Source organism: Mesitornis unicolor, unplaced genomic scaffold, assembly GCF_000695765.1.
Source record: "Mesitornis unicolor isolate BGI_N332 unplaced genomic scaffold, ASM69576v1 scaffold14958, whole genome shotgun sequence".
Classification (NCBI taxonomy): Eukaryota; Metazoa; Chordata; class Aves; order Mesitornithiformes; family Mesitornithidae; genus Mesitornis; species Mesitornis unicolor.
Genome location: NW_010201270.1, coordinates 9,591 through 27,640, shown reverse-complemented (window position 1 = coordinate 27,640; position 18,050 = coordinate 9,591). Strand labels below are relative to the sequence as shown.

Below are 18,050 nucleotides of genomic sequence, written 5' to 3'. Positions count from 1 at the left end.
TCTATGCATGTATTAATATATATATAAAAATGTACATACACAGAACATCTGTGTACCTACACACACACAAAGGCACAGGCATTGTCATCTCTGTATCCTTTAAGTAGCACTGGTTGATACGCTGCCAGGAAACTTTACATTGTTTCTGCACTTCTAGATAAGGCTCTAAATTACCAGTGGTGCAGGCTGTGCCTAAATTTTAAGATAATGGGAAACGGTAATAGCAAGCTGCCACATAAATAAATAGTTGAAAGTGAAAGGAGGAAGGTAGATTGAGCAAGCAGCTTATGAGAAAGTACTCATTTCCAAAATGCAGCACAGAAAGAAGAAAACTAAATGGAGATCAAATCTTAGACGTTCACTCTGTACATTAAGTTTAATGGTTCTATCAACAGCTTCATATGACAGGAAATGATCTGGGCGTTTTGTTCACTTATTCTGGATGCCCTTAGTTTCAGAGAGCAACTGGTAACATGGATTGCACCTCGGAAGGGGACAGCTGAACTCTCCCTCTGGCTTTAGTGAGGAAAGAGCAGCGATGAAATCCGTGGACTGTGTGCACGTCATCCAACAGAAGGATACCGCCTCCTCTCCCTCTGCCCCCCCTGGTGCTGCTTCAGGCACCGCAGGACTTTTTTCTGTCACATTCCTGTGGCTTGCAATGCTCCTGTCCTCTTGTCTTGCAGCAGTGTCTCTTTACCATGTTATCACCCTGAAAACAGAACTAGAAGCTCTGCGCAGCGAGCTGATCTACAGGGTCCAGGCAAGGTCTCCGCTAGACCGGCCGCCCTTGTCCCCTGATGAAAATAAAGCAGGTGCACCTGTTTCTTCCTTCCTGCAAGTGTCTGCAGCTGGAGCCAGGCAGGTAAGCTGGAGGGGTGGTTTTTGGCTTGCAGAGGATTACTGAATGTAGGGCTGCTTTCACTGACCATTGCTTTTCCCCATTAGGAGAACAGGCTTCCTGGTCCTGGTCTAGCTGAGAGCTTCCAAAAGGAAATCTGGAACGGGAGCAGAAACAGGGGGAGAAGGTCCATTGTCCACACAGAAGAGACAGGTAAATAGTACCTGGTGGGTGGGTGGGTTGGGATGCTGCTGCTGGGTATTGTCTTGAGAAAAGCAGCAATGTTTGACTCGTAATTTTTCCCACTGGCCGATCGGTGCTCCCAGAGCCTGTTAAGGTTTTTGCATTTATTTCTGAATGAATGGTGTTAACTGTTGGTATATTCTCTTAATGGTTACTATACTGTTTACACTTCCAAATATTCATGCTACCTACAGGTTGAACTTTAAGTGTTAGATCCCAAATCTGCTTCTTGTAACAGAGGTATTTCTTGGCAATGTGGTAGAGTTGAGTAAGGCAACTTTAAATTCTCCGGATTGTAAATTGCTCAATTCTAAATCAATCATTCTCAGTTCAAGATAATGCCTAACTTGTTTATCTCTGATCAATATTAGGGAGGGAAAGCTATTATTAAAAATGCCAAGTCATTTTTCTGGGAAAACATGCTGATCCTAGAAGAGAGAAGTAACAAGAAAACTCTTCAACTTTAGAGAAGTAGGAGCTTTCAAAGAGAGAGGCTGGCTTGTACCTGTCAAAAGAGGCAGACTACAAGGAATTCAGAAGTTTAGCATCATTTCTGTATTAAAGCAATCTATTAATATAATTAGCAAACTTAATAAAGGCATGCCTATCCCATAAGTTGGTTTTTTTTGCATGGCCTTTTTAGAAGGTGCTGCAGACAACACTGAAGACTCTGTTCCATAAATGACATCTGACATATATTACAATATTGGAATGTTAATGGGATATATTTGCTTCCTTTGGGGATAAAATGCCTACATTTTTTTTCTTTTTCTTTTTCCAAACACAATGATGCCTGATAGGATGAAATACAAAGTTTTATTATAACAATTTGCATACATACTTTAATTGCACTAACTCCAAATGTTCCTGAGTTGTTAAATCAGCTCAATCTGCTGATATCTTAAACTGATATTTTAATTTTTTAACAGATGAAGTTAAGATAGAGTAATCTGTAGGTAAAAACTAAATCAGACTTGGCTTGAAATGTGCTTTTGATTGAATAAATAATGTGAAATTTGTTTCAATTAAGCTTCAGCAAGCTAAATTAAATTTAAATTCTAGGGTATAATCACTCTGTTTATCTCCAGTTCTCTCAAAAGAGAATATTCACTTAGGACATCACTCAAAAGACATAGTTTTAAATGGGATTTATTCTATTTCATTAGTAATCATTGGTCCAGGGTCTTGGTTAAGAGTGATTTCACAAACATGACTGAGGATAAAATTGCTTAAATTGTGTTTCTCGTAGCCTGTTTCCTATCATGACAGCCACAGAGCTTCCCTGCTGTCCCGACCCTGGCATCTCTTAAATAAAAACTAATGATCTTTTATATCTAAAGCACAAGTATCTTCAAAAATAAGGAGGCACATCCTTTTTAAAATGAATGTTATAGCATCAGTACTCTGCAAGTTGTTTAACTGTCTTCACAGTAGCTTTCATCTTTATTCTTACTGCTATTTGAGGGTGTATGGGGGAGAGGAGGGTTTTGGGCTTCTCAGCTGTGCTTTTGGCAGACAAGATTCTTCTCATCAGGTAGCCACCTCTGATTATATCTATTTACCTTTCTTCATATGAAATTCTAATTGATCTACTTAATTCTGTAAGCATTTTTTTTAAAGATACAGCTAGCTTTAAAATAGTTTAGGATGGCTAATAGAAAGCACAGAATATGAACATTCATTTAAAAGGGAAAAGCTGCATAGGTTGACCTGCTACAAAACTTTTTTCTAACATGTCCATATTTTTTATATATTTATAAAAAAACCCAACGAAACAACAAAAAACCCCAAACAAAACAAAACAAACCCAGAAAAAAACTAAATGACAAATTTTGCTGTTAGACAGGGTTACCTTTCTGCTTGCTGTAATCGCAACAAATTAAACTTGTCAGCGTTCAGTAAGATGTTACATTTTCTTGGATGATACTTCACTGATGACCATGAACCTACTAGTCAGTGTTCAATTTCGTTTTAGGAGAGTGAGTGAAATAAGAGAGCATGGTGTTGTTCATGGTGCTGAATCCTGCCCTTTCCTTGGTCATTTACACACAATTACTAGTCCTGCATTTTGATCCTGTGTCCTTTTCTGGGTACCAGAATCCTGGCAGCCTCCAAATCATCCTGCAGATGCACTCCAGTCATTCTGGTATGATGGCAGATAAATTAGGGTATTGAGTGAGGTGCCTTGTTCTTGTCCTATTTCTGTTTGCTTCAACAAGGTCTCAGAGTCTGGTCTCATAATTATTGACCCATAATTTTGCTTTATCGTGGACCAATTTCTGAGAAAGTGAATACTTGAAAACATCACTGATACACTCATTCTTCTCATTCAGAGAGCAGAAGTAAGATATAGAACCATTATTTTGTTTATAAATAGAGTTGTCATTTAATTCTGTTTTCTTTTTAAACTCTAATTATTAAATTCCAGAAATGGATGCCTCATGATTCTTTTAAGGCCCAGCACAGCCCTCCATGAACATATGGAATTTCCCTTGTAATTTTTATTCTATTTGCTTGATGTTGTGTGCATAAAACTGGCCATTAATTAGAATTTTAATTTAAATGACAATTGAATTAAAATGGTTTTTACACAATGTTCTTTATTCATATTTTTATAGGGTATGCGTTTGTCTGTGTTCAGGCATAAAGCTATTACTCATCAGTAGTTGTATGTACATTCTATGTCTTGAGAAAGTTTCCAGCTCAAGTAGGTTGATGTGTTTCGAGCATCAATTCCAAATACAGCTGTATAGTTCACAGTCAAAATGAGAGTTCTTGATACAATGAGTAGGAGTTAATGGGTGATTTTGAAAGGTACATATTATTAGTATGCAGGCAGATAGATCATGTAACCACTTCTGGCAAATGTCATGTCGGGACACATAAGAATAGATACAATTTTCCTTATTTGTCTTCCTTTTTATAAATTTTGCTTGTAAATTGCTGCACAAAAAAAAAAAAAAAAAAAAAAAAAAAAGCTCTCCTGAATTTTATACCCTGGTCACAATTATTGGTTGCCTTGCTTGCATGTTTCTCCCTGCGCTGTATGTGAGCTTGAGGCCAAGAACAAGATATAGGTTCCATTACCTGGGCCAGTTCAATGTAAAGTTTCATTTATACACTCTCTTTGTGCCTCATTCTGATCATTACTGAGGGACTCTTGATTCCCGTGGCCAACTGAGGAGGTGAGCATCAGCCCTTCTGTAAACTCAAATTTAGGCAACATTCTGCTCTGATCAGATTGGAGCACCTGTATTTACTGTATTTACCTTGGTGTGTTGAGGTTACCCATCTGAACCAGTCTGATTGCATGTATGGAAGGAACTGAGGAGAAATCCTAAGCAGTGAAACAGACTAACAGGCATGTGACTTGGCAGGTTTATTTTTTACTAGCAGTTCCCAGGTTCTACCCCACTATCAGTTGTGTCCATGGCAAATAATTATTACCATGCAAGCGTGGCGTATAAGTTGTGAGAATTTTGCCATTGTTCTTGGTATAATTGTCTTACTGGCAAACTGGTACTTGTGTTGGTTGGAAGTGTTTTGACTCTGAATGTTTTAGACCTCTGTGACAAAGGGATAGCAAGAACTTTTACAAGTGGGACTTGACTTTAGTGATCTCTGAATCAAGAAACCTAACCTTTTGTTACTAGCCTAAACAAATGCCATATATAAAATTCCCTCATCAAATATTCAAAAATACCTCTTATTTTATTACTTTAAGAGGGGAAATATAAGAGTTCTCTCAGTAAAAAAAAGAGGTCTACTCCTTAAAAAAATAAATTATTCTTTTTTGTTTCTGCTGACAACAGGCTACCTCAAAAGGAAGTAGGCCCTTCTATGCAAAAAGATAGAAAATTGCTCAATACAATACGTGCAATTTTATATTAAGAATTTCACTTACTGAATGAATGATAGTAATTCACTGTTGCATATTGTGCAGAACACCGTGCAGTCAAAAATACACAAAATAGGCTCCAATTTTTGAAAACAGTATTCTGTTCTATACTGTATAATAGCAGTCTACATAAAGTGTTCCTAATACTTAGCAAATTATTTCCTTGTTATTCTGATTGTAACATTTTACTGGTAATTCTGTTAAGGTCAAAATAATGCTACCACTACTTTGAAGATATTAATAAGCTCTGAGTCATATCTGTAACTATGACCAAGCCATTTTAATGCAGGGACCGATTTAATCCAAGAATAATGCCATGTAAAGACTTCTTAGTTAAAAAAGCACCAAATTAACCAGTCTATAAAAACGCACACGCAAGAAGTAAAAGAATCTCTCTTGTGATGGGAAATAAAGAAGTTAAGGGAAGAAGAACTGCAAATTGTTCAAGAACACACATATAATTTATAAACTGACTTATCTAGTGTGTAAGTATGTTTCAGGAAGTCTACAGAGAACAGATCTAGACCAAAGAAGGAACCTAAACAAGCAGGTCTGTTTTGTAAAGTCCAGGGTTTTTTGCTTGTTTGTATTTCAGTGAAAATTGAGATAGATGTCTCAGAACTCAGATACTGAAACATAAAATTTATGCATGAGTTCACAGACAACAAGCTTGAAATTTTGTTTGGATGAATTGTGAAGATAGACTGCAAAATACTAAAGTGATTATGCAAGTTAAATAATATAAAAACTTGCGTGGGAAGGCAAATTTGATTTTACCAATATCAGGTCATAAATCATGCAGATGTGCAGAAGGCTGCGTTCCTATCCTGCTGCAAAAGCTAGCTTTTTTTTTTTAAATATAATTGTGGTTACATTGCTCAACCAGTGTAGAGCACATCCCTTCATGTTCTGGCTGTGGTTTATAAAGGCATCTGGAGTCACTAATTTCTTGAGAATTGGCTGTTCTATTCATGGAAGAGGAGAGATTCTGAAATGTTCTTCTCCCACCCACACCCCACAAAGCAGTTAAAAATAAAACTAAAAAATGCTCATCAAAGCAAAGCTATAATATCAGGTCACAGGAGGACAGGGTACACTGTGTTGTTCTAGATAAAATCTGTTTTATACAGCTAGACCTCACAGTGACACTCAGTCTAGATGTTTTTACACTTTAAAAAATATTATTTTATGAATCCTGCATTCTGCTTTCATTATTAATTATTCAAAAATACTTTAGGCTACAAACCTGATGCTCAGGTTTGATTTACACTGGGCTGAAGGGCATTCAGGTACAGTTTTTGATTTATTCTGCTCGGTACTGATAGTAACTATTCAACCCATATTTTGTAATGCATATATTCTTGATATTGTATTCAGGTAAGATTTGGGTCCTTCTTAGAACAGAATTGTGAACTTTTCTTAACAATGTCAACTTTTTACTGAAAATCCCTGCTAATTCACTCAGAAAACATATTCTGTATATCCATATCTTCTCCTTAATAGTAGTGTTGTTTACTCTGAATTTGTTTCAGAGAATTAGTTAATTTCGGGTTCACTGAGGTCAAAGTGAAGTGCTTGTATATACTGGAAATAGTTATGTTCTGAACATTTTTTGAAGCATGTTGTTGTTAAATCCTTCGAACACTTCTTTAGATATTGTTTGTCCTTTGTGGCTTTAGGTAAAACAGCCACTGTGCTAATTTCTATTCTCTTTATTGTCATGAATGACATGGAGCCTTATTTCTGTCTGCATACACTAAAAAAACAGAGTCAGTAACATTTTTTTTAGAGTATATGTAGACTTGATATCTGTAGAATATAGAAGAGTCATTCTGTGTTTTAAAAAGACAGAAAAGATCTGAGATGGTACTGAACTTGCTAGTTTTAATTACTGTGTGGCAGTTCTCAGCAATGATGACTACAGTGCTACAAACAACTGAAATGTAAGTCCAGACTTGCAGACTGTGAACTGGGATAGTTTCAAGAATGTCAATTAAGTTTGCAGAGCAAGTTTAGCAAGAGTTGCTAAAGTAGCCATAACTTTCAGTGCTTGAGGGCACTACTCATTGGTACCCAGCTGTCTGGTTACTGGAAAATCCAGTGGCCACACAAGTGAGTTCTTTCAAAGGTAGGAATGAAAATTTTGATTTAGAGTACTGAAATACTAGGGAATCAGTACATTCCATTCACTAGGAAGGCACTTTGCTCCAGAGGAGAGCGAATGAATGCCTTGTGAAATAAATGTGAAGTGATGTGCTTTGTTGTGCATTTTGATTTTATTTTGAAGCTTCTTTTTTCAGAAAATTCTGTTGCTCACAAATGTGATAGAAAAATGACTGAAATATACTACCTTCTTCAATTTTGTGTTGGCTTGGTCTTTCTATTCCTTATCAGAAGACAGAGTATTCAGATGCCTTTAAATTCTTAGTTTGAAAATTGGTAGATTTGGGCATATTATTGATGAGTATTGATAAGAACTCAAGGACACCTTCCAGTGTAGGAGACAGGAGCTGGATAGCGTTCCTGTTAACATAAGGAGAGCTCACAGGTTGTGTGGTTATTGATGTTGGAGTGTTCCCAGACATGCACTTGAATCTTTGCTGAGTGCTGGTGTGCATCCAGCCCTCTCCTGGTATTTTCAGGCAGGCCTCCTTGGAACGGAGACTTAGATACAGAGAGGGGCTGCTTTCTACCCAAATGCTCTCACTACCTGCCATGCAGTGAGAAGTTTGTGCTGCTGGGCACTTGGTTGCAGGTGTGGGTACCACTGGCAGATGTAGAAACAGGATCCCGTGGAGCAGGGCACAGCCCATTATGGCAAGTGTGCCCATATCTGACCCACAGTCTTCTTGCTTGAAAAGAGGTAAACAAAAAATGGAGATTCAGCAATTCACAGCAGAACTGTCTTCTCCTGACTCTTTGTAAATTCATTAAGTTTCTGCCAGGTGCACTAAATGTTACTACTCTGTTTTCCAGCCTTCAAAGTAGCATTAGAACCAGATGTTTTCATTAAAAATTGCTCTAAGCAAATGCAACTATCCTTTTTTTCTTTTATCCTGTTCCCCGACACTTAACGCTTAGCAGATTTTTTAAAGATCTTTGGTTTTGATCTTTGTAACACACCACAATATTTTTCACTGATCAAACTCCTAGTTTTTCATTAGCATCTCCAGTCTCCACAGTTTTGAGTAATGCATCCGTTCTGACAGATGCTAAGCTATTTGTTATGTGTGCATTAATTTGATAACAGTCATCTCTGTATCTTCCCTCTTGGTATAGCTGTATTGAGTGCGGGTATCTGAAAACATATTGAAAGTACATCTATATGGATTTTGAGAATTTATTTTGAAAGTACCATGCAACCAGTATATATGACTAATATTCTACAGCAAGTACGACTGGAAATATCATTAATATAGCAAACATCACTTGAAAATCTGATATTTGTCATAGATGACACAGTTGGGGTGGTTTATGAGCTTTTGCTTAGAAAATTAACAGCTCTAATTGAACTGAGGATTCCTAGCTCATTTGACTTACTGCTACAGTTTTCAATTATATGAAGACCAGAGATTAAACAAAACAAGTATTATTTGTGCTAATATCTGATGCTTTCTGCTTAGCTGCACGATCTCTGAAAGTTATCCAGTACGTGTTGTGGTATGAACTTTGTTTTGGCATGTTTGAGTAAGATCTGCCTTAAAATCAGTAGATTCTGTTTTTAAGTAAATGGAAAAACCAAGAGCAGCTTTTTTTATGTCTTTTTTTTTTAAAGTAGTTTCAAAAGCTTACTCTATTACTGATTTGCATTTCTCTGATTTCAAAATGCTTTCACTTTGCAGTGCTGCAGGCTTGCTTGCAACTGATTGCTGACAGCAAAAGTGATATCGAGCAGAAAGGTAAGAATATGTTCCATGATTTATAGCTAACTATTCTATGTTTTAATTCTTTCATCCAATTTTATCTGACTTCAAAGCAGTAACTGAGTTACACTGTTTAATTAAAAAAACAAACCAACCAAAAAGTCCCTGTATCTGGACGTGGGGAAATCCAGATAGTGAGACTCAAGTTAGCTTTGTTAATTTTTGGCAGATGAAAATTAAGAAAGTCTTCATCTTTCTGATTCCTGATTACCCAAAAATTGTTGTTTCATTTAGATGATTCAAGCATTGTCCCTTGGCTTCTGAGCTTTAAACGTGGAACAGCTCTGGAAGAACAAGGAAATAAAATAGTGATCAAAGAAACGGGATATTTTTTCATATATGGCCAGGTGAGAAAGTTCAATTTGTTTCATCATCTGACTTTTTTTAAGGATTTTTAGTGTCTCCATAGAATATGTTTAAAGTCTGCACCTCTTTATTCTGTAGGTTTTATATACAGATACGACATTTGCTATGGGACACCTAATACAGAGGAAGAAGGCCCACGTGTTTGGTGATGATCTCAGCTTGGTGACACTGTTTCGTTGCATCCAAAATATGCCACAGTCTTATCCGAATAATTCTTGCTATACTGCTGGTAAACATTTAAGTTTTCCTTTTCTTTGTTTGCAAATAAACTGTATCAAATAGAATCTGTAGTGTTGGGTGATTAAGTATTGTGGCAGTTGTAAAGAAAATGGACTGCATTCATGGATCTGGTTAACTGCAAAATTACAGAATACTTTCAAAAAATATGGCTTTATAGAAAGTATCAACAGTTGGAGGGTATGCATCTAACTTAAGTCATCTGAACAATTCTCTCTCCATTGACTATATAATGTGGTTAGACACTTTGGTGCTTTCAACTAGATGCCTGAAGCAAACAAAAGGAACACATACTGTCCTTATCAAACAACTCAGTTTAACTTAGGGGTTGAATTCCACATTTAATCCCAGTAAAATATTTAGGAGCTCTCTTCTGCTTTAAAACATCATATGTGAATTATAGTCACCCGATTTTTGTATACCTTACTGTGGAATTTCCAGAGATATTTCTTATCAGCTTAATTCTCTACTCCTTATAATGGCTTCTGCAGTTTTTACAATTTGCTTAGATTAAAAACAGTTAATTCCTTTAAGAAGCTCCTTCTGACTGCACAAATTAGAAACACCACAAGAAAGACCAATTAAAATATTTAATGCAAGTCCAGCAGGGTCAATGTATATGTACATTCCTGCAGTAGCATTTAAGGAATTACTGTCAAGGCCTATTAAACATTGTTCAGTAGCTCTTATCTGTTTCTTTCCCCCTTAATGGTAGATTTGAGGGTTTTCTCTTTTGTTATTTTCCAGCATGATCTGTATGAATAAAAATTTTTTTTTTCCAATTCCTTATTAAAAAGTGGGTGATATTGAGTGATGAAGTTGACTGTTGGCAAGTAATGGCGTTAAACAAAATGGGATGGGGAAGGAAGCTAATTTTTTTTCTGACTAAAAATAAATTAACTACTTCCTCCTGGGAATTGAGCCTGTCCAAACATTTTCTTTGACTTTCTGCCCCTCCACCCACACATTCTGGCATCGTAACCACCTTCAATTTCATCTGTCGTCTTATTTCACTCTTGTATTACTCCCCCCACTTTCTTAACTAGGATCTCTGCTCCCTCTTGCCACTTCATGGTTCCTGCTTCCCAAATTCCCACCCTTATGCTTTCACCTGGAAAAACAAATCTCACTGCAGTATCTCATGCTGTTGAGCATGTGTCACAGCAGATGTTAGGTGCACTCTCAGGCTGGTGACTGCAACTTGAAGGTGAAGTGCTTTCGGTTATCAGATCAGCTGATGTGCGGCTGGCAGGAAGCAGGCTTTTGTGCTCTGCAGTTGCAGTGGATCAGCTGATGTCTGGCAACTTCACTTTGGTCGGTAAAGCTCATGAGACCTCCTCCAGTAATGTGGGAATGGAGTGGTCTAGGACCCGCAGTACCCAATGCTGACCTTGACTTACCAAAAAGTGATCCATCACCATAACATGAGGAACCTGGGTAGACCACTGTTACAAATTTTCTGCAGTGTTTGCTTAAGTGAAGTGTGATATGCTGAGCACAGAGTGGAAAGTAGGTCCAACTCCACAGAGGACATTGTCAGCTTTGGGTAGGCTACGATTTGTAAGACTGTGCCTAAAGATAAGAAAGCACTCATCACAAGTAACAAACCATGCTTATATTTGTAAGATGATGTGTAATCGCTTTTTGAATACTGTTTATGAAAATAATGTATTTAAAATATTAACTTAAAAATTCCAAATCTTTTGCCAGGCATTGCAAAATTAGAAGAAGGGGATGAACTTCAACTTACAATACCACGGAGAAGGGCCAAAATATCCTTGGATGGAGATGGTACCTTTTTTGGAGCAGTTAGACTCCTCTGAAGCCCTTAATTTCTGTTATTATGCTTAATGCAGTTTTATTCTCTTCCTATGCCTTTGTCAGAAAAAATATTGAACTGTAATAAAGCTGCCAATTCAGTCTCTCCCCATCCACCACCAGCTTCTGAGAACTTTTCTTCAGTTTAATAAGCGAGCCCAAAACAGGAAACACACCAGACATACTTGTGAGATATAACCATCATGTGATTACCAGAAAACCAATTTGTTTTAGAAAATAGGGGACTCTAAATAACAACTGTAAAACAATAGGGTTTTGGCTTCGGAGCAATGTCTTGTCCGTAAGGCAAATCAAAGGAGTTGTGTATAAAGTATAGCATGAACAGGACAACTGACTGTCAAATTATTATCCATAATTGAAAAGAAAAACTTAAACACATGTACACCTTAGATTTGCTTTGTTTCCTCTATAAGATATTTGAAGTATAGAGTATGGGGAAGAAACATCAAACAGTAGATTCCTCATCACAAAATGGAGATGTCAGGTGGGTTCTGATTTTTAGGGGTTTTTTGTCTTTACCACCAAGATTTTGGGGAAGGAAAAAGTCTAAACATACAGGACAATGAGAAGTCTAAATGTATGGGCTAATGAAAATGAACTCCTCAGAAACACAGAACAGTGGCCACTGGCTTGCTTCTTCCCTGTGAACCAGAGGTGTATCATTTACTAAAATCTATTAGTGTTTCCTAATTAGAATTAATTTTACCGGAAAAAGTAACATGCTTTACTGGAAAATGCAAGATGCTTCAACAAATCAATCTTCAAAGTATTGTTACTTATCAAGGAATGTGTGTATAATTCTGTGTAAGGAAGGCAAGGATAGAAAGAAACATGGTGAGATTAGACACAATATAATAGGTGGAATTGGATTTCTGGCTTCATAATTTCTGCAGTCATATATAGATGTGTATATATATGTGTATATGTATATATATGAAAGTATGTACACACACACACATAAGCCTTTGACATTTGGGCATATAATTTTATCTTCTTTTGAATCATTTATCCTATGGGAATATTACTGCATACATTTATTTTTAATTATTTCTCTTGCTTTTAGCTAGGTTCCATTATATGCAGTATAGTAAAAAGAAAAAAACAATAAACCTAGAACCACCCGTACAACTGAGAAAACACATTTGTATCCCAGAAATCTGGGCTCAATCCCTATGTTAACTGTAGGCTTCTTCCACTGTCTTGAATGTATTGGTCAACCCTGTTTTACAAAAAAAAAAAACAAAAAACAAAAAACCCACCTCAAAACCAAAACAACAACAACAAAGCCAGATCTCTAGAAAGACCAGATGTCTCTCTTTCCTGTTGTCTGTGTGCTTTGTTCAGTAGATAAAATTTATGACAAGAGTCCATGTGTATTGCATGGTCAAGGTAATAGTGTGGTCAAGACTTCTAGGAGCTATTGTAATGCAAACATTGAATACTTATTCCACTGATCTTCAAAGAAGTATTGAAGTGCTACTGGATTAGATAAAATAATAAAATCCACAGTAATGATCTGTACTTAATTTGGAAGTGTTTTTTAGGGGTTGAGAATTGTGTCATATACACTCCTTTAGTAAAAAGATGCTCTGTATATTGCAGTCTCCTCATCTGTTTTATAAATCATGCTGATTTGATTGAGTTCTTCTGGTGATAGACAATAAATAAAAGAAATGTGGAGCTGGGAATTCTGGACTATGGTAAACTAATGAAACAATTAGTTCAACTTCTCTGGGCTTCAAGAAGACATTTCAGCAATAAGTGTATTGGATTACCACACTGGGATTTTTATGAGGCTTAACTACAGTTTCAAAATGTCTGGAAGAGCTCCTTATACAAATGTATTTATTTATGTGTTCTGGAGCCAAAGCTGCTGCTGCTGCCTATTAGTATTATTATTGTTATTATTTAGCATTGATATCCTAAGTTTGCCAAAGAGGCATTTGAAATCCCATACAGGAACTCTCAGTTTAGCCAAAGGTTATGTGAAGATGCATATAAATACATTAAAGAGATGTCCACAATCCCTAATCAGAAACATGTTTATTTTAGCATTGTCTGATTATAGAAAAAATGGTGTTACTGTTGCTTTCCCAGAGACTTGATGGCTAAACTTGCAAATTTAACTTTTTGTATGTATGCTTCCCCAGTGGTTTCAGTGGGCTTGCTTGGCCCCTTAGAAAGTGTAGCTTTGATATAAAGAGATACAGTGTGGTATTTTAAACATACAGCACATAGCAAAAATTTTATGAAGCTAGATCAGTTGTCATCACTGCCCCTTTTCCTCACTGTATCTCTTCCTTCTGCTGCTGGCAAATGCGGACAGTGCAGAACTTTGGAAAGTGTTTGGGGTGTGGTATGGCTTGGAGGAAAACTTTTCTGGGCGAAAAGGTTTCAAAAGTGTTCCCTTCCTTTAGCAGGATGAAACTTAACCTCAACTTTCTTGTGACCCATGAGAACTCCCACATGTGTACAGGTACTTCTACTGACAAAGCTGGCAATTTTGTCATGCTGGTTTTCTGCTGCCTTCATGAGAAGACTTGTCTTCTCAAAATTAACCTCCTTCTGCACAAAGTTGAGTTTTAACAGATCAGCATTTAATGACCAAAGCAGGAAGAAAAGAATACCTCCTTCCTGATGGTTCTGCTAACAAACTGGTGATACATGAAGTAGCAAAGTACATCCAGACCGCAATTGTGTTTATGCTTCAGTTAGTGGGAGTTACTGAAACTTTCTGCATTTAATAGATGTTATTTAAATGTGTGATAGGTAATAAGCAATATCTAGTTGTTTCCTACCATATTTTGCATTCTTATCAAGGTCATCTAATGGTTGGACATGATGATCTCAGAGGTCTTTTCCAACCGAGCGATTCTGTGATTCTGTGATCTAGCATTAAAGATAGGTTTCTGCAAAAGCAGCAAATGGTGAACCTACTCTGGTTCTTTTTCACGTGGTGTTAAGTAACATGAGGGACTTGACCATTTTCTTTCCAGTACATTTTCACAGAAAGTGTGAGCTTCTCTTATTTTCTCCTTTTTAATAATGTGCAGTCAGCAGATATATAACTGCTTTGAAACATGTAATTTGCATCTTAAAAATGATATCTCTATTATGTAATGTGCAGTCACACACCCTACCAACATACAGAGTATACTCACTACATGGCTCTCTCACCTCTGACTGTTTCTCAAATTGCTCGGCATTTGCCATTGTAAGATTTTAATTTGTTATCCCATAGTTTTGCCAAGCTTACACAGCTGGAGTTGAGATTTTCTGTATCTCTGGTTTATGTGTTAGGTTTAATCGCACTGGATAACTTCAGCCCCTAAAGTTCTACTCTTCTAAATATGAGAGTAGAGAAAATGCATTGTTTGGATTTTATTTTAATGATTTGGCTACTTTTTCTCTGGAAAGACCTAGAGAATTTATGCTTTGAAAGAAGAAATGTGTGTAAGGTGGGTTTTACTTTGTTTTGATCAGGGTTTTCTTTCTTCCTTCCTTTCTTTCTCATGCACTCATACTTTGGCAAGGTGTATGCTTTTGAAGAATTTCACGCCTTCTCATGTTAAGAATATTCTGTTTCTATGGAACTTGCAAAAGGGAGGGCAAATGTTCTCAGCAGTTTTGTCTCTTGGCTGAGTCCATGGATTACCACTATCAGTAAGATCTAAGGTTGTTTTTCAAGTTCTGTCCAAGCAGCAGTGAGAAGGAAGTTGATGCAAACACAGGGAAGAAGGAACATGGAGTTTGCAGGTTACACAGAGCTTAGGAGTGATGGGGAAACAAACCAGATTTGGAACTGGATTGCAGAAATTGGAGAGACCCTAACTAGGATTTGATTGCTTGTGAGATGAGAAATGCAAGGGAACTAGGTGAGGTTAGGCAAAGACAGCAACCTTGTGGAAAAGGACCAAGGGTTCCTGGGGGAAAGCAAGCTAAACGCAAGTCTGCAGCAAGCCCTGTCAGAGACGAAGGCTAACAGCATACTGCTCAGTATTAACAAGTGTCAACAGTAGATTAAGGGAAGGATTTATTTCCCTTTTCTTGGCACCTCTCAGAGTGTATTTGGGATCCTGCATCCAGGTTTGGACACACTACACCCCAAAGACAAGGAGAGTGAGAAACCTGAGAGAGTCCACTTGTAATGCAAGATGGTGGTTAGGGTGGAGTACATGCCTGCCCTACAAGGAGCGGCTGAGTGAAATGGGTTTGTCCAGCCTGAAGAAGAGTGTCAGTGGGTCCTAATAGCAGCCTTCCAAGTCCATCTGGATGTCTCAAATTACAGGCCAAGGTACACTGTAAGTTAAACTTCATTTTATCAGCTCATTAGGAAAGAAAACAAACATGAAGCCTTCAATACACTTTGTACAGACTAGTCTGATGTGAGTTCACCAATTCATCAGTTAAGTCATGAGGTTACTGACTCAAAAGCTCTCTAATTCATACCTCTCAATTCATAACTTGTAATTCATGCACCTACAGGCAAGAGAGTTATCTAGCTGAAGGGAAGAGTACTCATCCTTCCTTCTCCGTTGTGGTGTGGTCATCCCCTGTATCACACTGGGAAACATGAAAGCCTCAGTTGTCCAGCTGCTGTTGAATCTGCTCCAAAAAATTGAAAAATTTAGGTTTTGGACACATTTATACCTTCTGGCCTGTAAGTTTGGTCTACACCATTTCCATGAGTTAGTGGATTATGAAGAAACTGCCAATCGATATGCAAGGATGGTGGCTGCAGGAGTCAGCAAGCTGCAGGTGATAATGGCTGCATAATGACCTTTAGCCCTTTCTGGCCACTGTGTCCTGGCTACGTGCTGCCTTTTCTGTGACTCAATGGTGCTGATCCCAGCATACATCAATCAGGCCTTAGCATGAGCTACGCATTAGCCAAAATTTGAGCAGGAATCAAGTAAGAGTCACACCATGGGGACTTCAATCAACAAAGCAAGTTGCCCAGATGGGTTGTGGAAAATCTGTTCCTACAGATTTCCAGCACTTTAATGGACAAAGCCCTGTGCAACATGGTCTGAATTCAGCATTAATCCTGCTTTGAGCAGGCTGGAATACAGACCTCCCAGATGATCCCTTTCTCCTGGCTGATTTCCTCTCTTCTGGTAAGAACCCAGGAAATGTGGGGAGCAGAGAAAGGACTGAAACTGGTGGGAACAGGTCAGAAAGGGTCCTGCTGGGCAAGGAAGAGTGTTCATTTCCTGAGTGCAAATGAAACACGGATTCCTCAGTGTGTGCTTCAACAGAACCAGCAAAGATTTATGTAACGCACAGGGCAAGTTGCAGTTAAGCACAGCAAGCTGCCAGCAGTCATTAGGTACCGCATGACATGAAGCTCAAGAGTGTAAATTGAATCAAACTATGTGGCCAGGTAATCTTCATTTACTCCTTTGCAAGTTTCCTTTGCCTTTTTTTTCTGACCCTCCCCCCCCCCTCCGGCTTCACTCAATGGATAGGAGACACTTACTTCATACTGTGGAAAATGGGATATCAATGGCAAGTGTTTTAGGCTGGGGCCCAGAATAATTTTCAGAAATATTGGAAGGAGGTAGTAAATGAGGCAGAAGAGAAATTAAGTAATATTTAAATCAGATTTGTATTCCTTTTCTGTCTGTGAGAACTGGCTGAAAAGCCATGTCTACTTTCTGCATTTTTTTTTCTTTATTTAAATCTGAGGTCGCTTCAATTTTGATTTAAAACCATTTCTTCCAAAACTATTTTGGAAACCTTTAGGTTTTTTCCTCTTTGAGGAAAAAAAAAAGAAAAGTTAATATTGTGAAACAAAGTTGTATGGCCTTTCAAATGTCAGTCATCCTTGTGACCTTCTCATTCAGAGGACAAAAACAACTAGGTAAGAAACTCTGAGCCAGCAGTCTGCCCACCAGACACTGCTTGTCTGGTGTCCTCTGGCAAACTTTCCCCCTACTCTTCGTGCTTTAAAAGTGCTAGGTTTGCTCTCCAGTGGTGTCAAGAACGATGAAGTGGTTGCTTTCTAGTTCCCTTAATGGGGAGGCAAACACAGGTAGAGTGGTCACCACCCTTTCCACAGCTACATGTAGTAGTTTCTATGAGGCTTGTGGGGAGCAGAACTTCTCCTTTAGCGCAGGAAATAGGAACAGGCCCCTGGAGGTCCTCTGTCTCCAACCTCCACCAAATCTTCCAATGCAAAGCTGAATGCTCACAGTGAAGATGGGCCAAAATCACCTTCATACTCTCAGTTCTACTTCCTTGCACCTGTAACAGAAGTTACTTTATATAACCTCACATTGCCCTTCCTGTTAAGAGCCCTATCACACTGAATGCACACAGTGTCCAGCACCCAAGCAATGATTTAAGAACTTTTCCTCCTGCTTTTCCAAAGCATAGCTCTTGGCTGACTGCACACTCGTAAGTAAGTTTGCCTCCAGATCAGAATTTATTACCCCTAGGGCTTTTCCAGAATATTTGTTGCTGTAGTATTTCTAAGCAGAATTATACAACCCTCCATATATTCAAAGCACAGCTCCTGCTAATTTCAGTTTCAGCTGTGATTTTCAACAGTTCTGCAGATGAGACCACAAGGACATCAGTCAGTCATACAGAAAATGAGGAACATTCAATCAGTGATGACCTGTGAAAAACCCAGCGTAAGGAACTCTGTGGTAAAGACTAGGGCAGCTTGGAAATTTTCAGACAAAATACAGCTTCTCCA

At 37.9% G+C, this 18,050-nt stretch overlaps 1 protein-coding gene across 1 annotated transcript; it reads left to right on the top strand.

Annotated features, from left to right (window-relative positions):
- Positions 1-455: 455 nt before the first annotated feature.
- On the top strand, positions 456-11,751 carry TNFSF13B (tumor necrosis factor (ligand) superfamily, member 13b). Its single transcript, XM_010190021.1, has 6 exons — positions 456-865; positions 949-1,054; positions 8,825-8,881; positions 9,140-9,252; positions 9,350-9,500; positions 11,219-11,751. The coding sequence occupies exons 1-6, from the start codon at positions 539-541 to the stop codon at positions 11,329-11,331; spliced, it is 867 nt and encodes a 288-aa protein (XP_010188323.1). The 5' UTR covers positions 456-538; the 3' UTR covers positions 11,332-11,751.
- Positions 11,752-18,050: the final 6,299 nt, after the last annotated feature.

Bases quoted from the DNA above. Each gene is read 5' to 3' on its own strand.
- TNFSF13B (XM_010190021.1), top strand. From the start codon at position 539: ATGAAATCCGTGGACTGTGTGCACGTCATCCAACAGAAGGATACCGCC. The intron at 866-948 runs GTAAGCTGGAGG...TTTCCCCATTAG, and splicing joins CTGCAGCTGGAGCCAGGCAG to GAGAACAGGCTTCCTGGTCC. The intron at 9,501-11,218 runs GTAAACATTTAA...ATCTTTTGCCAG, and splicing joins TAATTCTTGCTATACTGCTG to GCATTGCAAAATTAGAAGAA.